This window comes from Merops nubicus, unplaced genomic scaffold (assembly GCF_000691845.1).
Source record: "Merops nubicus isolate BGI_N331 unplaced genomic scaffold, ASM69184v1 scaffold1160, whole genome shotgun sequence".
In the NCBI taxonomy this organism is placed as follows: Eukaryota; Metazoa; Chordata; class Aves; order Coraciiformes; family Meropidae; genus Merops; species Merops nubicus.
Window position 1 is genome coordinate 2,085 of NW_008580664.1, and position 24,014 is coordinate 26,098.

A 24,014-nucleotide genomic window follows, 5' to 3' on the forward strand; every position below is an offset into this window, starting at 1 on the left:
CTTAGCAGCTGTGCAGAGAAACAGGCAGTCACTGCTCTGCTCCAAAATTCCCCTCATCTTCTGCAGGAAATCCTTTTAAAAACAAGGCAATTTGGAATATTTCTGGAGTTTTTAATAAGTCTTAAAAACAACCCAGATGAAAGCCAGGGCTCTCCTCAAAGTAAGAACAACTCTGCCTTTCAGCTGCATTTTGTCTGAATGCTCCCTGATTATAAGTGAGCTGGGTCCTCTTGTGGAGTGGGGAAGTGCCATCCCCCTGTCACGAATGCTCAAGTGAGCCACAGGCTCTGCTGTGTTATTCAATTCCACACACAAAGGGAGAGCTGAATACAGAATTAAGCCAAATACTTGAATCACTGTTCAGTACAGTAAACAACAGACCATCTTGTCACCTGCAGTATTCACAGCATAACTTGTTTTTCTTGCTTAAAATGTAAACCTCAGACAAGAAGAAAAACAGCAAGAAGCTCTAAAAGGAATGGATATTCTGTTTCATGTAATCACCTTCTCAGTTACACTGCAATTACATGAAAGGGTGCAATAAAGAGAAAATATGTGTTTGGGCAGAAAATCCACCCACTGTCTCATAGAGCAAATAGTTTTCTCTGAGTTTGGTAATGCATCAAACCAGTCTGGCATTTCTTGCTTCAAGACAGCTTTTCTCCTGAATAGGAATAAACAAAATAGGCCAAAAGGAAAAAACAAATGTGATGTTTGTGTACACTGAGCAACTGTGACACCAGTTGCATTCGTGTCGTGTGTTTTTTGTCTGTACCGCAGGTTGCCCATGTTTGAAGGACATACTCCTGTGCCCAACTCTTCTCAGCTTCGGCTCTGGCTTCAAACCTAAGTTGTTGTTGAAAGGAAAGAGAGGCTCGTGGCTTCAACAAGTTGGGCAGCTGGTGCCCAACACCGGTATGGCTTCTTGAGACCATAAAGTTAAAAATGGAACCACTGCTTTGCCTGGGGGTGTACCTTCTCCTCTGTCACCGCAGCGGGAAAGTGACTCTCAAGCCTGACTACTGCAGACTCACAGCCTGTGGTAACTATTCTACTGTGTGTCCTGCTGGGAACACTCCCAGGTGGGTATCTTCATTGGAGCTGGATATCAGAGGTATGAGGTTTGAAAACAGGGCTTGTTTGGTCACAGCCCACAGAAGGGAGCACTGTCACCTCTGATATGATGTGTTGGGATTTTACATCCTCTGGGGTTAAAAGAATTACCCTGTTATGATTAACACTGTTCATTTTGAAAGACTAGTAATTCAGGAATATTTAGGAAAGATCATATCAATATTTCAAACTCATCTCAGCTGTTTTGATTCCTCTCTTCTTTCTGTTCATTAGGTATTAGCATTTCTACGCAGTCTGCTTTAACAACCTGTCTTGAAAAGTACAGCACAGAGGGAATCATCTTAAGTCTCCAGTGAAAAACAAGTCAATAGAAACAAATAAATTGGCTGCCAATGTAGAAACTGGCACACTCTTTTGTTTACATAGCTCAAAATGAACACTTTTGTCAAGTGATGACGTGTGCAAACATCTATAATCTAGTGCTGTCAAGACCTGTGGAGCAAATCAGATAAAAAAAGGGTTGTTGTAGTAAAGCGTATAGAAAATTGCAATCCTGCAATACAATCCATCTTTGAGCTGGTTTGCACTGTGTGCTAAATGAAGGGCTGCATTTTCATAAGGGACTTAATCGTTGTTGTATGATCAACCACAGCTTGAAACAACAGCCAGAACATATTTTCCTCAGAAAGAAATATGCCACAAAGACAAGGCAGTAAATGGAGCAAAACACATGTGAGCTGATTATCAATAACCAATTTAATTCAAAAGCTGTATCTCCTCTTTTCAGCCGAGCAGGAGGCAGCTGACCCGATCAAATGCTGAGGACCAGGCAGACTTGGCAAAGACATTGGTAGAGATACCCAGCCAAGGGTCCAGCCAGATCAGCCAATGTAGTTCAGCCAGCTCTCAGCTGTATAGGTGAATGCCGCTAGGACTTTTTCATCTATAGCTGCTCTTCTTTCAAGGCCACATCCTATTCTGTCTCATCCCATATACCCTAGTCTGTGGATGGGCGACCAGAAGAAAAGACCATCTGGTCTGAGAAGAGAAGCAGCAATACAGTGGCTTCACTCCTCTGCAGTGCCATCAATGACGTGCTTGAAGGAGAATGGAGAAAATTTGTACCCAGCTCCCACGTAGAACTTGTTCTGGAACTCCACCCTGGGGAGAAGTAGAGGGGGGTCATCAGTGCTGCGCACAGCCCGGACCTATGCCCAGCCGAGAGGCCGGCACTTGGCATCCATGTGAAAAGAGAAGCTACGAGAGGTGGTGGCCTCTGAGCCAGGAACATAGGCCTCTTCTGGAGCCAGCAGTGAGACACAGGCAGCACAGAGAGTGACCCAGCACATGCTGGCTTTGACTTTCCATCAGTCAGCCTGGAAATACTCCCCATGAGGGCAGTTGGCAGGACCTTGCCTGTGCACTGAACTGCTTCCAGCAGCTCTGAGAGCTGGGACAACTGCCTGTCGGTTGCACACTGTGGTGGGAAATAGACGTCCCCCTCCCATGCACAATGACAAGCAACTGCACCACTGCTTGCATTGGTAGCATTTGTGGTGTGTGGTGCTCAGGCAGGATGACAAGTTATGGTGGTGGTGAGGTCCCATTTGTTACCTTGGCCTTGTTTTACCTAGTAGCCTGGTGGTGTGTCTGCACTGCTGTCCTTGCCTGGATTAATGTCTAGTTCAAGGCAGACATGAGCTAACTTGAAACTAGTTTGCCACAAAGCAAAACCAACCTGGAGCTCAACTTCGGCTGATGGCACAAAATGCTGACCCAAATTTTCAGTGGGTTTTGCTGTCCCAGCTGAACCCTGGCTGCCTTCAGTAGTCTCCAGTTGTCTTGTTTGATGATAATCCTGGGTAGGACACACAACCAGTGGTGTGGCTGTGGTGCCTTCAGGCCTTATCACACAGGTCACAGTGGCCTCAGTGGCCCAGTGTGTTTACCAGGGCAGAACTGCAGGTTGCATTTGCTCCAAGGAGCAGGTCAGAGATGGAGCAGGGAGCTCTGACCTCCCTCTGGAGGAATCTCCCTTGCTCCATTTGCCAAGGGGGACAGAAGTCCTATGGATAGGTACTAACACAGCATGTCTAACGCTGGCCGATGTGGCCGCCTGTTGCAAGAGCTTGATCCCTCCCAAAGGCTGCTCCAGGAAAAGCTCCAAAAGACCACACCACCTACCAGTGCAGACGTAAGGCGTGCAGAAAGGCTGAAAGCCCCTCCATGACAAGCAGGATCGCTACTGTCAGCACTGCAAACGCCGCGAAGATGATGAAGATGACAATGAGGCCCGCCCAGCTGCTGTTGTTGAACCCGTTGTGCATCACCATGGTCCAAAGGACCTCTGACAATTCTGCAAGAGGAAATAAAGGAAAACAGTGCTGAGCAACAACTGTGAACAGACACAACACACAGTCTGGCAGCTCACTCATTTTCCCCAGTTAGATGAGTTGGCCTAGGGCAAAATGTACACAACAGGGATCATCTGCATGACAGTAAAAGTAGATGATAGTAATCATGTATGGCCACACTGTCTCTCCATGATGACTGGGGAAGGAAAGTAGATGCAGATCACTTTCCATAGCTCCTCTTCACTGTGTTAGAAGCTGATGGTGCTGTTTTGGCTTGGCTTTGCATCACAAATCTGTGCAAAAGCACTTCCAAGACTGGTGTTACCCTCACCTGCTACCGCCGCTCTTATTTGCACGTTTTTAACCTGGCAGATAGGCAGTATGCCAGGCCTTCTGGGGCTGCCTGCTGCTAAATCCTGGTGAACACCATCAGCTGATGTATTCAATACACATGTAGCTTAGGTTACAAGATGTACTGATTGATGCTAGCTAAGAGCCACAGGAGACATGTAATTCCCATTTGTTCTCCAAACCACTTCTCTTAGGATGTTACAGAGAAGCTGTGGTGGGGAAAAAAACCAAACCAAACCAAATAAACAAACAAAACCAACCACACACAAAAAGCCCAACAAACCTAGCTGGTCTCACCCAAGGCAGGCTTTATTAGTGTTTAGGTTACCTGCTCTTAAAGATTTTTTTTCCTGGACAGGTTTATATCAACATTCACAGCACTGATATGTCTGATGTGTCCTGTCAGCTCAACAACATATTCCTAACTTAACTCCCCAGTCACACAAGATAGATTCAGAAGCAATTTTCCTCTTGGGATACAGGCAAAGTAAGGCCTTAGCCCAGCTCTTCTCCACCCAGATGCTCCAGCCACCCGTTCAGTCTTCATTTTGCTTTGAGCCATAATCAGAACCAATGAATCCACCTGTACTTAGCACTCATGAGACTGCACCTGGAGTACTGTGTCCAGTTTTGGGCACCACAGGATAAGAAGGACATAGAGGTGCTGGAGTGGGTCCAGAGAAGGGCAACGAGGCTGGTGAGAGGGCTGGAAAACATGTCCTGTGGGGACTGGCTGAGGGAACTGGGGTTGTTTAGTCTAGAGAAGAGGAGACTGAGAGGTGACCTTATTGCGCTCTACAGCTACCTAAAAGGAGGTTGTAGTGAGGCTGGTGTTGGTCTCTTCTCCCAAATTACTGATGATAGGACAGGAAGAAATGGCCTCAAGTTGTGCCAGGGAAGGTTTCTGTCAGATATTAGGAAGAATTCCTTCACTGAGAGAGTGGTTAGGCACCGGAACGGGCTGCCCAGGGAGGTAGTGGTGTCATCATCCCTGGAGGTGTTCAAAAAATGAGTAGATTCAGCACTTGAGGCTATGGTCTAGTGGTTAGGAAAATGTTGGGATGAAGGCTGGACTTAGTGATCCTAGAGGTCTTCTCCAACCAGAGTGATCTTGTGATTCTATGAATTACTTGTTACTTTAGGTGATAACATGTCGTTACCGACACCCGATCCCCGGGATCTCTGCCACCCAACCTCTGCCGTTGGGTACCATCAGCAGACACAGGCTTCAATGTGAAGGATGCTGCAAATGGCGTTTATTGCGCAGCTGCAATTGCTTATATAGCACAAGCCACACCCACAAGGCCCCTCGTGGGCAGTCTGAGCTTTCCGTTACATCGCGAGATCTTCCGCACGCCGATCCCTGCCTAGGGCGGGCTCTGCTCACCACAACAATAACAGATGCAAGGGATCCCTTGCAATTGCTGCCTTTGGGAAAAATACTCCTGTCCATGTTAGTTTGTAAGGCTGCAGAGGAATATGGTGGTTTTCCAGGTTGAATTCTGATGTAACACATAGAACTGCCTTTAGCTAAGCTTTTTATTTATTTTATTTTATTTTATTTTGATATCTCTCCTTTATGTAAAGCTAGTGTATATCAGTTTCCAGTTGACTCCTATTAAGTTCACTTCTGTGCCAAGAAGTACAGCTCACCCCTGTCAATCGATGGCACTTCCCCCACTTCTGTTTTCTTTTTTTGTGTGCCCAGTTCTTTAGGGCAGTGCAACTCCTAGCAAGAGGCAGTACAGCAATATTAATAAGAAACATTTCAGAAAAATTAGAGTTGCTGAAAGTGTGAAGTTCCAGCCTGAGGCAATTTCTAATATTTGAGCATTTTTTTTTATCTTAAATCAAGACAAAAGACATTGAAATACTGTACATTTCTTGTGGAATATGAGGTTTCACTAAATGTTGCTGGGAAAAATCCAAGTGAAAATGACAAATTCCAGGAGTTCTTCAACAAAACCGTTTCTTTCTAGTTTGCTGAAATAAATAAAATTAACTCTTTCAAGCCATTTTGACATTCCCTAAGGGGAGTGCATACCCTAAGGCTATAGCAAGTGCTTTCTGCAAAGTGAAGCTGTGATTCTCATACTACCTTTACCTCTGTGGACTGGACTACCCCATTTGGACTGCACCTCCCACAGTGCCACACACCATGAGGACTGTTAGAGAGGGGTGGCTACAGAGCAGCATGGGAAAGGGGCCCAGCTATCAAATGCAGTCAGGAGATGACTGATGTATAGCTACCAGGGATCACCACTGAAAACTGAGATGACCGCCACAAAATGCTTGGGTTGATCTGACCTGAAGCAAAACGTTCCAAGACAAACATCCATAAGGAGAACTTTGATTTCATGGAGAAGTTAAGAGCAATAATCAAACACTGTCAGAAGCAGCTGTTGGCATGGAGTTGCTGGTGAGGTAGCTAAGAAGCAGTCAGTCACTCACGTGCATGGGCTAAGCTCAGCGCCCAGAGCCGCAAGTAGGATGCTGTGTTGGAGATGCAGCCAAGGCAGTATTCGATGGTATGGATAGCTTGGTGGACAAATGTGTCTCCAAAATTGAACTGAAACAACATAAACCCAAATACGTTTTATTAGTTCTTAGTTCAGGGTTTCCTGGTTAACAGAATGACACAGCACAAAAAGCTCTTCACACTCCTTCCTTTTCCGTGCTATGTCCTGAGCAAGACAAAGATATTTCCCAAATAAAGAGACTGTACTGAAAAGTGTCAATTCTCTGTGATCTTCCCATATATCCTCCCTGGAGAAATACTATTGCAGTGAAACGCAAACGTTCACAAACCAGCTCATATTCTAGCCTTACAATTTCAAAACTTTAGACGTCAATCAAATTGCTAGCAATCTTTATGATTTCTGATAGAGACAGAAATTCTTATATAAAATAGAGGTTTTCAGACTATCTGCCTATTGACATACACATTTGGGGAGATATCACTGAACAAGCATATCTTCTAAGACTGTGAATATTTCCTGTGACTGGGAACAGTCAGCTATATCCACACTTAATATCATTGGTATTCCCAATTGCTACAAACACTTTTGTCACTTTTTTTAACAGTATTGTTGCACACTACAGAAGCCCTTGACAATATCTTCCAAGGAAGGACTTTTCTCCCTAGCCAACACTTCAGGCTGCCAACATCTAAATACTCCTCTGCAATTCAAAGGAAGAAAAACTCCCAGACTCTTGGGGAAGGCTTGACCTTCTTTGGGTGCAATGAGGAAGTGAAACAACTACCTCTCAGAAGACAAAAGCTTGAATCTTGTAAAAGCTTGAGGTTTGTAAGAACAGCTGCCCTCACCAGGCAAAACTAAAGGAAAAATTTAGAGGAATCAATTCTATGACTATTAACAGCTTATTCTGCTTGGAAACAAACTGTTGCAACAGTGTGTCTTGGTATCTTGTCAAAAAGAAGGGCTGGCAACTCTGCAAAAGCCTGCTGTTTGATTTTGTATCTTCCACTATTATATCTGTCTGGATAATTTTCTATCCACATTTTCTTACCTCTTCATCATCATCCTCGTGTCCTCCATGGCTGCCACTGTGGTCTCCCTGGGAAGCTTTCTTGGGGTGATTGGTCTCTGGGGCATCTACCTCATTTTCACCTCCAGGGTTTCCTGAGATGGCTTGAGACTGAATCTTTCAGAAATGAAATGTAACATATGTCTTTTGTGTCATGCTACACGTTGATACAAAAATGAAGCAGACCATGGCACAGAACTCCTTCAGTAACCTCGTGATGGATAACATGTGAAGGACAGTATCATGAACATGAGGACAATTTCAACAATAGTCATCACGGACCACAGAAAATGAGCACTCTTGTCGAAAGATTAATAATACTTAAATATTTTCCATTCTAGAGCATCTTCCAGTGATTGCAACTAATTTGGAGGTAGTTTTTAGTCTCACAATGTACCCTGTATACCCACCATGAGAAGATCCATCGCTTTTGGCAAATGAGAAAACTGAGGCACATTAAAGCTGATGATCTCAATCAGATGGGCACAAATCAAAGGAATTAGCATCAAGTGAAAAGGAAATGGAGACTGAAAGGGTCAAGTGACATGATGAAGGACACAGTTCCTGGGATACAGAGAGGGAGACAGTTCAGATCTCTTGATTCAATTTAAATTGACAAAAGCCTCATGAAAACCCATCTTCTCTCTGTAATAATTTGTTACAGAGCTTTTCCAGAGGCCTGAACACCTGATCTGAGCCTCACTCAAGAAATGAGAGCATAGCATAAGAGTAGTCCTACATTAGATGTCTGTAACAGTCCTGTTATACAGCATAACCAAATACGGACCTCACAGCTTGTCAGGATTTGTCCTGTCACTCTTTATAGCTTCCAGCAGGTTTCATGGGCAAGGTCTCATGATTACATATTGTTTCCTGTTGCAGCAGTAATCATTGTCACACCCACTTTATCTTTTCTCTATCTGAATGTCAGCATAGAGAACAGACTTTGTTGCAAACATATAAATCTGAGTAAATGTAAGATGTGATCAGACAGCTAACATACGAAAATTAGGAACAGAAATACAGGGGCATAATAGAAGGTGGGGAAAAGCTGTCAGATGTTACTAGCATCAAAACAGGAGATAGAGTCAGCCATGTCAAGCTTTCATCCAAATCCCACAAGAATGACAAAATAAGAAATTACAGCACAGAGGCAGGGCTGCAAAGGTCTCCCAGGGACCTGGCTTTCAGTTATAGGTCAAAAGTGACTGGGTTGGAAAAGGTCACACAGCAACAACCAGCATCTCTTTCTTCAAATGGAAACATCTGTGCCCTATAAAAGGTACTCCAGACACTAACTCTGACTATAAAGAGAAGTAAACTCTGACAGACAAGTGAAGTCCTGTTAGTGTAATAAAGGAAAGAATTAATGAACAACTGGGAAACTGCAGCTGCCACAGTTACGTGCTGAAGAGCTGGGCAGACTGCAGAGCCCATGGGAAGGAGGGCTCCACTAATGTGAAGGCAATCACTTAAGGGAAGAAAGCACCGCTGGAAAGCAGGCAACAGCTTTTAAATCAAGCCTCTACTTCAAGCACTGTTGCTCTCTCCAAGGCTAGGAGTATCACAGATGTCTCATTCCTACAGAGCAGCTAACCAGTGATTAGTGGCTGTTGTGGACTGGGAGCCGAGGTCTTTGACCTGTCGTGGCTTTACCAGAACTTCAGTCTTTCTAAACCTTCTCTGGTTTTGGATATGACACCTGGAAGAGCTCAGCATCAGCCTCTCGCAGCAAACAGGGTATGGTCTTGTGAACAGATCTCCTGCTTCCTGTTCGGATGGCTCAGCTAGATGGCCATCCACACACTCTCAGCACACATGCCATAGAGTACAGCTTGAAATCAGAGAAGCTCTTGAGATCAGAGAAAAGCAGAATTAGATCACTGCAGATAGTTGGGGGGACCCCTCTCTTCCGCTTTGCCTTTGCTGTACTGAACACCCCTTGCCTGATCCACATCCCTTACCATGTGCTGCATTTTCTGGTGGTTGGCTCGGAGGATGAAAGGTTTGATTAGGAGCATCCAGGGAACAGCAATCAGAGCAAATATGACCAAGAAACTCTGCACTTCCTTCTAAAAGACAAAGCAACAAGAAGAGACAGAAGTTACTTTACTTCTATTAGCCAACTACATTTATAGTTAGAAACCTGATTCTATAAATCACTTTTTTGTTTTATAAAACAGATGTATTCACAGTATCAGCTGAGTCTTCTCTGCTTGTAAAGACATGAGAATAAACATACACTCCCTAAGCATCCAGAAAGAACTGCCAGCTAGAGATGATTGGAGACTTGGATATGAAAGGCTTTAATGTTGGAAAGGGTTAATTTGCCAAACCCAATGTTACTGACTTGAACCTGTCTCTCCAGTGGCCCAAGTGAATGTTCAAACTGGTAGGTGAGCCAGTCAGTCTGCCTGCCTTTGATCCAAGTAGAAATACTGCAGTATGAGCCAAGTCATTCAAGTCTTCCCCTGGAAAGCAGGGAATCCCAGATTTGCTCTACGTTTGCAGTTCCAGAAGATAATTGAATCCCCATAGCTTGGGTTTGGTAATACACTGCCTCCACAATATAAGGTGCACAGTATGCCACCTCTATTGCTGTCCTAACATAACTGTTTAAGAAAAACAAAACCAAACAAACAAAAAACAGAAAAAAAAAAAAAAAAACAAACAAACAAAAAACAAACAAACAAACAAAAAAACCAAACCCCCTGTACACCTTTTGCATTTTTTTTTTTTTTAAAGTTGGCTCAGATCTCTGATCACTTTATGGTTGGTCTCATACAATCTTTACATTCAGGCTACCCAGGTGGATGGCACAGACAGTTACTGGTGGAGTAGGGGAATAGGAATATAAGAAAAAAATGACCATCTTGGAAAGGTTTTGAGTTGTTACAAAGTAAAACTTATCTAATGACTTTTTGAAGACTCCCTTGCAACCTTAATGCAGGTGCTTGGAACTGGTCAGGGCTCTCTACTAACTCTGACTCAGCAGCAGGCCTAAAACTGAGCTCACATTGAAGTGTCAGAGTGTGCAACTGTATAGATGTAGATGCATACATGTGGCTGGAGTCAGCACTTGTTTGCAAATGCTTCATTGATGCTACTGATGTAAAATCAAGGGAAAAAAAGCAAATAGATAGGATTTAAAAATAAAAAAAAGAAGTTTTCTCTTAGGGGAGATTTTTTTGCCTTTTTCTTTTTTTTTCCTATAAGTGAACACCCCAAAGGAGTTATTTCTGACAAAATGCTGAGAGAAGATCCTCTAGCTACTTCAATTTTTTAGCTGAAAGTATAACATTTTCAAGTTTTTCAAAGAGGAAATAAGAAATTATTAAGGAAAGGAGAAGTTTGCTTTGTTTCTAGCATTGTGCTAAGACTTCAGGACAGCACATCTGCAACACCCAGCTTCGCACCTCTAATCATCCTACTTTCCTTTTCTCCCCCAAGGTACCTTAAATTACATCATCATTCTTGTAAAGATGACATTAAGAATGAAGTTTCCTCTGCATCACTGATTGATAGCTTCTCTGTCCTACCATTCCACAAGGCCAACACAAATACCAGAAGAAACAACTTCTCTTACATGACTGGCACTTGTGATCGAGCTTCTGAGCCTGTTACTCATCTTTATGCCCACTCTCCACAACACTCACTGCAAATCCAAAACCACCTACTGCAGATTCAGGCTGCTTGATCCATACCTGATGCAGATACAATGGAGCATTTGAAGTGTCACTATAATTGAACAGAAACATATTGATGAAGTGGATGAGGATGCTTGGTGCGCTCTGAGATGAGTGGACATCAAAATGACACCATTTGAAAATAATCATGAAAACCAGGTAGCCAAAAAGAGACACAATAAAAATCATTTCTGGAATGAACTGAAGGACAATGTTTATGTATTTCTTGAAGTAGCTGAAAAGAATCAGGAAAGATAACTCTAATTAATATATCAGATATTAATACAAGGTTAGACTCAAGTATGGTATTATTGCACATTAGTCTTTGGAAAATAATGTAAGAAACATGCAACCACCACTAGACAAGAAAGAAGTTTGTAATTGCAGTCTTTAGCAATGAAAGCCTCTATTTAAACACAAAAGCTTTGTCATACTGATCTTCTTCAGGCTTTTGTACTTGATCCACCAGTATCTCAGCATCTCAAAAGATTATTACGTTGAAATAGAAGCCAATTTAAACCAAAAAAAATGTTAATTTACAAAGTTAAGCATTATACACTAAGATCAGAAGGTCAGTGTAGAACCAGTTCTGTAGGGGCAGTCTTCCTCTCTGTCACCTGCAAACACTTTCTGTCCTTGAAGGTTATACCTACGTACCTTTCAGCTTTGGAGGGTCTCTCAAGACAGTAGCGTCATCCCCTCCACTCAATCACCATTTCTTATCTTTTACTGCAAAATCTAGAGGCAGAGATACAGACATCCGCACCCACAGATCCTGACCAAAGGCCCACTAAGTCAGGTGAAATGCATGCACACACACTGTGCAAGATTTCAGTGTGCTTTGGGTTGCGTCAAAAGAGTTGGTCTTTCAAGACAAACATTATCAATAGTGGGAGGTGCTGTATATTTTTAATGTAGCGTTCTTTAGCATTTCTGCGGAATCAAGAATGTAAGAGAGAGAGTGAGAAAGAGAGTTTATCCAAGAGAATATCTGCAATGTGATGTCCTTCTGGCCTGTGGACTCCTCACTCTGGGTCAACAGTGGTGTGAGTCAGTCAGTGCATGGGGCTTTTCCGTTCACACTGGGGAAAGGGCAAAGTTATCAGTCCAAGATACGAGGCTTTCTCTGAATGAAGGGCAACAGTTCAGTGCTGAGGACTTGCATGCTGCAGCAACAGGCTTGGTGAAACCAACTTACATGTGGTTGAAGAGACTGAGTACCACTCCAAAAATCATGTGCACAATCCCTATGACAACTGACATCTTCATTTTGTAGGAGTTCAGGAAAGTCAGCTTGTTTGATGCAACATTCCAGATCTTTGGGGGAAGGAGCAGCGAGAGACAGAAGAACAAGACTGTCAATTGTTTGATCAATAACAGATTTCAGACACTTAGTACCTGAACAGAAAAGACAATGACAGGATTATTTAGAAGGCAAAACATTAGCCTGTGTGCCTTTGTCTCTTCTATGGCTGTGGAAAAGACTGCCTAGCATCCTCAGCTCATGGCGACTTTTTCTTTTCCAAGATACACCTCAGCCATCCTCCAGGTTTTGCGAAAGGCAATGGGCCATCCATCCTTCTGGGTATACCACAGGGTTGATTGCCATGGAGGGGGACACATGGGGGCTGGTTCTTTCCAGTCCACGCCTTCCCTGACGGCACTTGTTCAGCCATTCCTCCCTCCCAACCACAGGTCCTAGACTCTCGAGCTGCCTGCCAGGGTGGAGGAGGGGCTGGCCTGGATTAAAATAAATTAGGGATGTGCCAGGGCAACGTACAGAAAATTCATCTTCCTCTGTCATGTCTTCTTGAACAGCACTGCCTGTGTCCTGGACAGAGCTGTAGAGCAGATTTTGTGAAAAACTTACTACAAGGTCAATTTCTCTGCAAATCAGGGGCAGTCAGTGTTTCTTTGCATGACCAGCGGAAACTGAGAGTGCATCCAGTAGAACAGAGGTTAATTGGCTGATATGAAGATTGAAACAGGAAAGCTTGATGTTAACAACTGCATTTCAATATGTAATAAAGAGAGAATGTCAAGAAGTGAAATGGAACACAGAGAAGAAAATGTGGATCCATTAGCTAATACTGGCATTTACTTCACACTTCATATGATAAATACACTGCACAGAAACGAGGATTTTGCCCTTAAACTTGTGAGATAGCTCTGGAATGGGCTGAGTACTCAAGTAAGGAAACTGAGTCCAGCAGCCTGGTGACAGAGCAGAGGATGTAGCACAAGACCACTCCCCAGTGAAATCAAAACTTACCAACTTGCTGCTGCCTGTGCAAAATTGTCAGCAAGGTGTATCTTTGATTGCTAAAGAAAAGCATCACAACTATGTAAAGAACAGGCAAAGAGCAAAAACTGAAGAATACAGCTCCGGGAGAGATCGTTACTGGCACACCTAATATGTAGAAACATAACTGAAATACAAATTATCTCAGAGCAATTTAATTTAATTACCGGATCTATTCCAAATGGATATGGATTTCCAGAGTAGACTCCTGGGACTGCTGGATCCAACTGCAGCACTGTGTTCTCCAGAAGCACATCCTTGCTATGAAAGAAAAGCGAAACGGCCTTTGCAGCTTAATCTCACAATATAAACCTATTTATAGGTACATTTTTGTGAGATGTGCTGAGGACTGCAACAAGACACCTTTCTCTGAACTCTCATCCTGGGCTTGTGTGCACACGTGTGTGTGTGTGTGTGTGTGTGTGTGTGTGTGTGTTTGTGCGTGTGTTTATGTGTATAAACAGGTCCTACACAACGACAGTTTCCATCACACTGATAACTCTCTATGCATCAGTCCTGGACACCTGCAGATTCTTATGCACATCACTGCCTGAACAAACAGGTTTGTTCCGAGGGACTCTGCATTTCCATTTCAACAGAGAGCTGGCTTGTGTGTGTCAGACAAAACCTCTGATTCATTCATGACTGCATCCACAGCAGGGAGCTCTTCCCTTCCCTGCACAGGCGGTCACTGTGCCTGTCTTTCAAAGCCCACGTGCTCCATTTGGTGTGTTTTCTCTTGTCTCCCATATTTAGCCACTTACTTCCAAGTGTTATTTTTAAACATGGGGATGATATGCCAAGAAGAGCCAAAGATGTTGAACGATTTGGAGAAGCAGTCATTGTAGATGAAGCCAGTGTACATGGAGAATATGCCCATGAGAAGGATCAGGTAGCGCCCACTGAAAAAGGTGTTCCAGATCTGCGGGGGGAGAAGATCATGCCAGTGACCAAAGTACCTGCAGTCTCATCAAATGGTGGGCCTCAGCCAACAGGAGATGTGATTGGACTAATCTACATATAGACAATTATTCATAAGGAAACTCTGGGTCCCTTGGGCCCATCCAGGTCTCTGTGTAGAAGTAGGCAGAATTATTTGCCAAATCTCTGCCTCACAAGCATCTTCAAAAGATTTCCACTCAGCCTTTGGGAGGCTGATGTCTCCTTTACCAAATGGGGTTGTAGAGCCTTTTCCTACAGGCGCCTGACAGGGTGCACCAGCTCCCTGGTACTCACCTCATTAGTGCTTTTCTGGGCCAGAAGACTCTTCTCATTAATGACCATCCAGAGTGCAAAGCCCAGCATGACAGCACCATGGCCACAATCCCCAAACATCACCGCAAACAAGAAGGGGAAGGTAATGATAGTGTATGGAGCTGCAGGAAGGAAAGGACAAGAAACTCAGCTCCTCCTAAACAAAACAGCCTCAGCAGAGATGCAGTCCACCTCACTGGACCATTCATCACAGGTCCCCTAAGGACCTCCACGATCCCTCCCCTACACACCAGGCAGTCAGATCTAGCACAGAACTAGCTTTATCATCAGAAAGATTGTTCCAATTGCATGACCTGCACCTTCCTTGCAATTTTAGCCTTCATTTCTTGTCTCACTGTAATAAACATCATGTGTAGACAATTTCATTCTGTTTTGCAACAGAATTAGGTACTTAAAGTTTACTATCATGTTTCTCAGTCTTCTCAGCCTCAACAGTCTGAGTTCATCCTATCCTTTCTCACAGACCCCCATTTCTAGGTTTCTGTTTCACGCTGTTCTCAGGTCCTTGTGGCTTTTTTTTTTTTTTTTTCCCCTCAGTATGATGAACTCACATTTGTCTTGTGAGCTTAGATTTTTTCCTCAGAGCTGCTACCTCACCATTTGTTCCCCATCTTGTATTTGTGTAATTCATTATTCCTGTCACAATCAATCACTGAAGACTGATGGTGTCCTGGACAGAGCTGTAGAGCTTTGGCACCAGTTCACAACAAATGGCTAAACTCCTTGCCTGAGAAAATCCATGTCTATGCACCAAACTAGCAGTTTTTACCAGCAGAAAGATGGTTCAGATCTCTCAAGCAGGAATGTGTGCATGTTTAATATAGTGACAGAGCTCAAAGGCTTTACTTTGGCTGTAGGAAGCCAGACACAGGTAGCTGAATGTTTCTCACCTGGGTTCATCTCCCTGTAGTTGCCCACACCATACGCATCCACAATGTTCTGAAATCCAGCTGTGAACTTGTTGGTCCTGTTGAAGGTGGGTGGTGCCATCCTGGTGTGTATGGCAGTAAGGATGGGAACAATAGTAGAGCCGCTGCGCTCCTGCAAACCCCGTGACAAGGACAGACCGTCAGGGTGGCGAGCAGAGAAGAATCAGTCCCGCAGCACCATGGTCTGTGTCCAAACACGCATGGGCAGCAAGGTGAAAGCTGGGCTCAGGGGTGTTACATCTCAACCCTTTTTCTAATATCCAGATTTTTCCATTTTCTGTGCTATTGATTTGCTCAGGGTAAGCCTCCAGCACTGCTGACTCATGGGTCAATCACAAACCTGCTAAGAATTTATGCTGACCTTAAACTACCCGAGGCCAAGTGATCATGTGACAACTTCCACTTTAATTAAAACAGAGAAGGGAGCCCAGCGTTATGGTAACAGACAGAAGTTTAAATGTATATGCTCAACATATAAGTAGTGCAGTTTGAGTGAGAGCCTCAGGGACCTGAAATGTTGGTCTCTTACCATTCCATGATGGAGAGCTCTTTTTATCCGGCTAGCATCAGCTACTGGGAACCAGATCTCTGCAATAACACACTGCTGGGTGACATCGATGTTACAGCAATTCAGGATATGGTAGATGGCCTTGATTTTCTTCACCTTGATCCCCCAGGACCACAAGTTGGCTGCTGCCTCATGAAGCAGTCGCTGGCGGTGGGACTCGGTTTGGGTTATCACCTGTAACATAGCACAGGCAGTGCTTGAGATAGGAAGGCACAGGTGGCATGATATGCTCAGCAGCTGTTTGGGGAAGGTGGGTCAAAGAGAGCTGCAGAAAGGGAAGTATTGGTCAGAATGTGTGGAGGGCAGTGTATGCAGGCAGGTCTGGGAACAGGAGCACCCAACACCAGGTGCACAATGCTGCTTGCTGAGGATCCTCCCTGAGTGACCCCAAGCATCTATAACTGTAGAGGAAGTAGAGTACGTGGGAGTTACTGAGCTGTGGGATTGACTCCTCACACAATTGTTTACAGACTGGTCATATCTCTTGATGTGCTCCTACGCTGACATCTCCTGTAGGCAGCTCTGTGCTATGAACTTGGGGCACATCATATCCATGAGCGTGCCTGCACTGCTAGAGCTACAACTCATGGCCCTGGTGGGACCTCCCTGCATCACGTGGCCACTACAGTGCTGCTGCATAAATGAGTGATGGAGATAACATGTCATGGAGGTAACCTGTGTGGTCTACAGGTGTTGAAGAAGCTTAGCTGCCCACAATGATCAAGAGTAAAAGTCAGTTTGGAAGCAGACTTGCATGCAGGATTGGTAGTCACAGACATCCACAGAGGAGATGACAACACAACTGCTACATGGGTCACCTCAGGCAAACAAGGTATCTGTTCCCTCCTGCCTCAGGACCCAATGACTGTCATTGTGTGACAATACAAAGGTCACAGGCAGAAGTCATTCCAAAAGGTGTGAAGTCCTGGTGCAATAGATGGATATACAAGCTACTGAGCACCCATGGCAACTGGTCATGGAATTTTTCAGCCTCGTGTTAAATGCTGGAGTAAAGAGATTGGAGACTTGTACTTCTATAACCGCAGTCTTGCCTTTCTATTGCTGGTCTAACAAGTGCCCCAAGATTTCATAGGCAAAGAAAACCTAATTTAAATACAAAAGAAATCTTTAGAGTCCTCTCTGAGCCATGACTGAACAACTTTGTGAGCTGCCGAGGGAAACGATGCTGTAAAAGCTGGAGGAAACCATTCTGGACAATGTGCAGTTTGGGTACAACTCCTGTAGCCTGCTGATGACCTTATATTCCACCCTGTAGCCCCATATCAATGTCTAAACCTCCGACCTCTTTGTGGCCAGCAGCAGCGTATGGGCAGCTGTCCTCTAGCAGCTCCTGGGGTGTGTAAATGGGCAGAGCAGAGCACAAGGCCTGGGCTCTGCAAATGGCAGGTGGGACTGCTCCTGGGCTGGTGGATTCACCCCAGTCCCTGGCCAGCTCTGCAAACTGGGATCTGGCCATGGGCATAAGGGTTTGGACAGGCCAAACGTCCGCCTGGGCAGGTCCCACTTGCAGGGCCAGACCCCAGCAAAGCCACTGTCACTTACTGTGTTTAAATCCTCAATCCGTGTGTTGACTCCATCAAGCATCTCCCGGCGCTCGGTGGCAGACTCTGGGCAGGGATAGACTGTGGCACGAAATCTAGCCTCAGTAAGAGAGAAGTGAGAAATACCATTTATTTGGCTGACTTTATTTTTCCCTGGACTCGTAGCTCAAAGGTGGGGGAATGGGACTTGATTGGTCACCCAGTAGTATACTCTTCTTACGAAGTACCAAGTCGTGCCTGCTTTCCCAAAAAGGTCAAAAAAAAAAAAATACATTAATCTTATCATGAGAGAAAAGATCTCTTCACCCCTTCTAGCTGAAAACAAACCCGCTCCCTGTCTCAGGTGCTACGAGGTACAGGATATTCCAGCACCCATATGTAGGCACCTCCTTCGTGCCCACGAGCTGCTTGAACTGCAGAGCCACAAAAAGAGACCACCGCGGCCGGCAAGGGCAGCCCCGCTAACACGGTCACCATCAGATGTCCCTCTTGCACCGAGGCTGGAAGATGCCAGGCCCCTGTGGCTGCAGTACCCTCCTGCCGACGCTGAGCCGCTGCCGCCCAGCAAGAGAACGCCCTGCGCGGGTGCGGCCTCTGTAAGCAAAGAACCCTGGGACAAAAAGGCAAAAGCAACCAAGCCGCCTCTATTTCCCGGATAAAACACCAGGGTAACGACCGTACAGCCGCCTTTTGGCTCCTGGGCCTTTTGTTTAGCAAGATATCTTGGGAGCAAGGGAAGGATGGGTGAACTTTTCTAAATGCCTGAGAGTAGTCTCTGTTATGCCAACTTAGATGTCGCCAGGCCAGTGTAGTGCTTCTATGAGCTTAACCCCTTAACACAGCTTAAGGCTGCAGTTTCGGAGGTTCCCCTGTTTTGTTTAATGTGGTATAATAAGGACTAACGTGAGCTTCTAGTATTTGAGTGAAGGTCTTATATCCATGCAGGTGTTGTACCCTGCTGCAGCATGACCCTCTCTAGCACAGCTGCAGGACACGCTCCTGTAAAGGTGCTTACACTAGGAGGGTACACTGTGGTGTCCTAAAGCCACGATATGAACCCAATACAGCCAATTAGAAACAGGTAACTAGCATGCCTCTCTGAAAAGTCCCAGACAATACTCTGTGCACCAAGGGCAAGCACAAGGAGTTCCCACTGGGACCTCACAGACTACAAGTTGTGCTGCTGCAAGGCTCTGTGCCTATGAGCTTTAACTGAGCTGAGGTGCTGCAGTAACTAAAGTAGCAGAGATCCTTCCAGTCTTTCCAACTCAGTTTGTTCAGTGGTATCTGGTGCTTGTGCCAGCCCTGCCACTTCAATGACATTATAAACGTTGCCCTTCGATTTTGCCCCAACAGGTCTGCTGGAAGAGATCACTCCTCCTTACAGAGTGGAGATCCTCTGCCCGCCTAAGGCGACACACTTCCACCATGCTGCAGTGGAATTACGCTGAGTTAGGGTTGCTGAAGGGCTGCCTTTCTGCACGTGAGATGGATTAAAAGATGTAACAGGTCATATGGGTCTATCTCTGTTTAAGAGACAAAAATGTGCCTGCTCTTTGTACAGGTAAGCATCAAGTTCTGGCATTGTCTGAGCACAGAATAGATCACCACCTGCTCTCCAAAATCAGTTCCAGCACACACACAAGTGAGGAAAGTTGCAAATTGAACAAAACACATTGCGGTTTCCTAGAGATCAGCCCAGAGCTGTGTGTAATGACAGCACGTGCTCTTCAGCTAAACTTCCCTTTCCAGAATTGAATCTCTCCTCGCTCAACACCTGGTATTAGTTTCCAGAGATTATTCACCCTACCTAATTATTTCCATCTTCTATTCTTCACAGCTCTTAGTTCATCTTTAATAAGGATTTTTAATCAAACTTGAAAGCTTATTCCTCCATGCTGTACAGTTCCCCCGTTTCCAATAACGTTATTGCAGCAGTGTTGCTTTGATCTTTTAACAGCCATTTTGCATATTGAGTATCTGCTTTGCCCTCATGGCACAGACATCTCTGAAAGCTCCAGGAGAATTCAGCAGGGAATCCTTACATCGATAAACTCAGTTTAGTATTCACATTAGCACTGAGGCAGCTGCAAGAAAAGGAGGAAAAGAAGAATTCTTACATTTTCCTCTTCCCTGCTCCCTCTACACCTTTCACTAATAAACTTGTGCATGGACTTAATGCTCATGAAATTGGCAGACTAATGTTACCAATTAGAGTCAAACAGGGCCTACAAGCGTAACCTGAGGCATACTGCTCTGCAAAAAAATCTTAGCTTGCCTTGCAGGAGACTTGGCTTATCCCAGTCCCATGATTTTTTGCAGGATATTTACTTGTCATGAATGATGACCTAGTGCTAAGTAGGAATGTCCTGCTGGGGATGGAATGACACTGCCATCTGCTTCAGGTATAGTTAACCCTGCCTTAAAGATGAACCAGACACAGGTCTTGGCCTATGTACCAGGGATGAATGATGGCCCACCAAGCACAGAAGGAGAGTCATGGGATTATGGGATTAATACATTTAAGACCCTGCCACTTGGCAAAACATCCATATATACATGGATATTAACAAGTAAAAAATGTGAAAGGGGGCAAGAAAAGGCATAAAGGATGTTTTCAGGTATATCCTGGTTAGCTGGTGATACACAAAAACCAGTGTACCAGCACTGCAAGGGACATCCTGTGAGTTTATTTTAGGCAGGTATGTTTTCGTTCAGTTGCAAGAGGGTGAGAGAAACCAGTCTTAAGTTCCTTTCTATGAACCTGCTACCACATCCATTTACTACTACTACATTGCACACCATGGCACACTCTTCAGGCTCACACTTCCAGTGCTGCCTGGCTCCACGCTCCCCCTCACTGCAGAAGGTTACATCTCCAGTTTAGATGTTTCTAGGTTCAATCTATAGTGAAAATGCTGATAGACATCACATTGGAAAAAAAAAAAAAAAAAAAGTATTTGGCTTTTGACTGCAGGGAATTTAAAATGCTGGAAGAAAAAAAATCTCCAAAATGAACCACCTGCAGCATTCTGTGGGCAACCCAAGCCAGCTCTAAATGTATGGCCTGGCAACTTGCAAGACCATTGGCACAGAGGCAAATGCAATGGGATTAGTGCAGAAGGAGAGAAGGATACTGAAGAGCATCTAAAAAGCCAGTAAAGAAATGGGACATAAGCAGGAATTTGTAATCCAGAAAGAGAATGAGACTTACTTGAACCTCAAACACCACTGGCAGCAGCAGACTGATCCTGCACAGTGGTGGTGGCAAAACTCACCCTGTATCTGAGGTTCAGGATCAGAAATCAGTGACTGAGAGCTGGGAGTCTTCCCCCATCTGTCCACACTCACATGGCTGCTTTACAGGGAGAAAAGCCCACATCAGGAGGGCCGAATTGCTGTCAGGATGAATATTGCCCTCCACTGCCTGTAGAAGTCATCTTGGAGGGCCCTGTTTCTAACTGCTAACAGTCCCTAGGGGTCTGTTGATCATGGGACTGAAGTCAGTTCTGCCAGCTGGATGAAATGATCTTCCTGCTTTTATTCTGATTAAAGGCAGGATGTATGGAAAGACCTGCCCTGAATGCACATCTCAAGTAAAAGCAGTTGATCACCCCCTCCCTGTGACCTTCTGCAGCCTACAGGCTCTTGGCTGGCCCCGCCTGGCCAAGGGGCTGTACCTGACGTGGATTTGGTGACAGCAGACAGATCTCCTCGTCAAATCTGATTTACAATGCAACAAAGCCCATCAGTCATCAGAGTTATGAAAGAGTAACAAAATATTCCACCTGAATTATCTTTTCAAGATGCTTAACAGGGTGGAAACAAGTCAGGTTATATGAAGCTTTCATTTCTCTCCTGGGCTCTGTCTCCGATTACACAGATATTGTTCAAAGGCCTTGGGAAAGGGTTGAATAATCTACAGCATCATTTTTTTGTGATGAAATGCAGAAAGGCTTGAGAGAAGGTCAGGAATTACTCTGTTCCCAGTGCCCAAGTTAGGGCCCCTGATTTTCAGGGAAAGGATGTTGAGTGTTTCTTAAAAATCAGACGCCTTTAGCATGTCCAAAGTTAAAAACATAGCAACTGAAGCTCCCAAGATATTTAAGTCACTTTGGAAAATTTAGGACCTTGATTTCCAAGTGCCAAGGTGATGGATATCTTTCATGATTGGAAGCAGCAGAGCTGAGGAGTGGAAGGGAGCTCTGTAGCAGAGCTGACAGCAGGAGAGCTGGAGATATAATCTTTAATCTTTATAATCTTATAATTCAGCCAGCCTGGGCTAACAGATAAACACATCTGTGGGAGTCACTGTGGCTTGCCCTCAGGCTTGCCTTACCCATCACAAATCTTCTTGATTTTTTGTTTAAGCTGCTCTCCTTGATAGAAGATAATGAAGACGTTCTTCTTCATCTCTTCTCTCTGCAACACAATTCAAGCAGAATTTAACATACCCAGAGGAAAGAGTTTGGTGTGGAAAAGGTGGTGGGTATTTTTCATTGGCCTCTCCACTGGGTTGTTCTTATCCCTCACCCTCAGTTTCCCAGCAGCAATGATTTCCCTAGATGCTGCTTCAGGCACCAGGTGGGGCAGCAGACAGGTGTTATGAGGGAAGGAGAAATGTGGAGTGGACATATAGGAGACTGAAGGTCTGTCAGGGCAGAGGGCTCACCCCAGAGACATCAAGGGGAACTGAACCTCCATGGCCAGCCCCAGGTGAGGTCAGCCACAACCCACCTCCCCAGTGCTCCTCATAACACAGCCACCCTGCTAGGGCTTACATGCATCTTAACCCCTCAGGAAAAAGAAGCCACCTCGATAATGGCAAAAGAGGAAAGCAATGCCAAAAGACTTCTCCCAGTGCCAAACTTTCCCACCTTTCTTCTACAGGCTGTCTTCAGACACCCAGCTCTGGTGAGGCAGCTAGTGCTGCAACATGGCCAGAGTACCACTTCAGCTTCTGCAGGTCGCAGGCATACACAAGGAGCAGCATGAAGCAAAACCAAGTTGGTACCTACTGTCACAGGGTCCTCCAGGGGCGTGTCCATTTCGGTGTACCTCAGGTAGATGTTTCCCCTGCAGACTCGCCACAGTAAACGCTCAAAAGGTATCATCCTTTCCCTCTTTATTACCCCTGCGGTGAATCTGAGCAGAGTTATAAGATAAATAAATTACAAACCCATTCTCAGTCTTTAGAACCTGTAACACACACAATTTTACAATCTCTTGTTTTTTAGTCTATGATAGCCAGAGCTCTTACTGCTGCTGTAGGCAGTTCTAGGAAAGACCTCCTTGCTCAAGCCTGGCTCTTATCTCGATCTACTGATTTTATCCTGCTGTTCTTTCTTTCTTTAAAACATTGCAAGTCCTCCCCAGATCAACAGGAAAAGGAGAAGAGACAATTATGGCTAGAAATGGAGGAACGGACTGATGCTTAAAGTCACATGACCAGTGACTGTCTGAATGACAGAGGTAAGAGGTAGCAGTTTTGAAGTGGTGCTTCGGCTTTACTCCCTCCTGTATTCCTTTTCCCAGAAAGCACCAGACTGCACCTTTGAAGTGCAACATGACGTGCTAGCATATACCCACTAAGGCAAGACCTCTGCAGGCATATGCTTCACCCATAAAAGAGCTGAACGGGACTTCAGAAATACCAGCATGAGCAGCTAAAAAACCCACCAGCCTGGAAGAACACCATGAGAAAGTTTCAGCACACCTAGATGATGCAGACACAAGGGAAAGCTGACTGAGTCTGTGCTGTCCACTGAATCATGGCCAGCAGTATGCAGGATGGTGTTTCTGCTCCCCTGACTCGCACCCTCAGTGATACTTTTTGTTGCAGACTAAGCCCAGCGCAAGCAATGCCATGGCTTTTTGCTGTGGCTAGACTGCAGCTGAGAGGTCACTGGAAGTGGTGGCCTGGAAAGAAAAGCCCATTTGTCCCACTGACCCATAACCTGACCATAGTTTTGATGATCGCTTCAGAGGACAGTACTCTTTAATCTTCGTTAAACAGCTGTGCTGCAAAGGCTGAGCAACCTCTGCTAAGAAGCTGAAGGAAGTGTACAGGTGTCATAGCAGTGCAGTGCATATGGGAAGCCTGGCCAAGCTGGTGGGCATCACCAATACACACCCCAGCTTGGCAGCTGCAGCAGCAGGAGTGCTTCTCAGCTCCAGCAGTCCAGATGTGTCTTCACTGAAGAAATCATCTGGCAGATTGGTTTCTGCCTGGAAAACATTAGTTTTAAAAAATGTTCAGTATTGCCAGTTTGAACACCATTTTCACATTTTTCTCCTGACATTTCTTCCCTCAAAAGTAACTTTCCAAAAAGATTTAAACCAAAGGGGGGGGGGGGGGGAGAAG

General features: G+C 44.9%; 1 protein-coding gene across 2 annotated transcripts in view; it reads right to left on the minus strand.

The window, feature by feature from the left end:
* Window positions 1-2,141: 2,141 nt before the first annotated feature.
* ATP6V0A4 (ATPase, H+ transporting, lysosomal V0 subunit a4) overlaps window positions 2,142-24,014 on the minus strand; it is a 24,895-nt gene continuing 3,022 nt past the window's right edge. The window contains exons 5-21 of one of the 2 annotated variants that reach the window (XM_008946769.1): window positions 23,784-23,878; window positions 22,669-22,795; window positions 21,990-22,072; window positions 17,652-17,745; window positions 16,050-16,262; window positions 15,482-15,632; window positions 14,553-14,692; window positions 14,081-14,238; window positions 13,484-13,577; window positions 12,213-12,331; window positions 11,033-11,249; window positions 9,268-9,400; window positions 8,478-8,512; window positions 7,311-7,370; window positions 6,231-6,348; window positions 3,259-3,430; window positions 2,142-2,235 (exon numbers count right to left, since the gene is read on the minus strand). In XM_008946769.1, coding sequence (XP_008945017.1) covers window positions 2,142-2,235; window positions 3,259-3,430; window positions 6,231-6,348; window positions 7,311-7,370; window positions 8,478-8,512; window positions 9,268-9,400; window positions 11,033-11,249; window positions 12,213-12,331; window positions 13,484-13,577; window positions 14,081-14,238; window positions 14,553-14,692; window positions 15,482-15,632; window positions 16,050-16,262; window positions 17,652-17,745; window positions 21,990-22,072; window positions 22,669-22,795; window positions 23,784-23,878 — 2,103 coding nt within the window. Of the gene's footprint in view, window positions 2,236-3,258; window positions 3,431-6,230; window positions 6,349-7,310; window positions 7,446-8,477; window positions 8,513-9,267; window positions 9,401-11,032; window positions 11,250-12,212; window positions 12,332-13,483; window positions 13,578-14,080; window positions 14,239-14,552; window positions 14,693-15,481; window positions 15,633-16,049; window positions 16,263-17,651; window positions 17,746-21,989; window positions 22,073-22,668; window positions 22,796-23,783; window positions 23,879-24,014 lie in introns of both variants that reach the window. The other variant, XM_008946029.1, reaches the window with a different exon arrangement.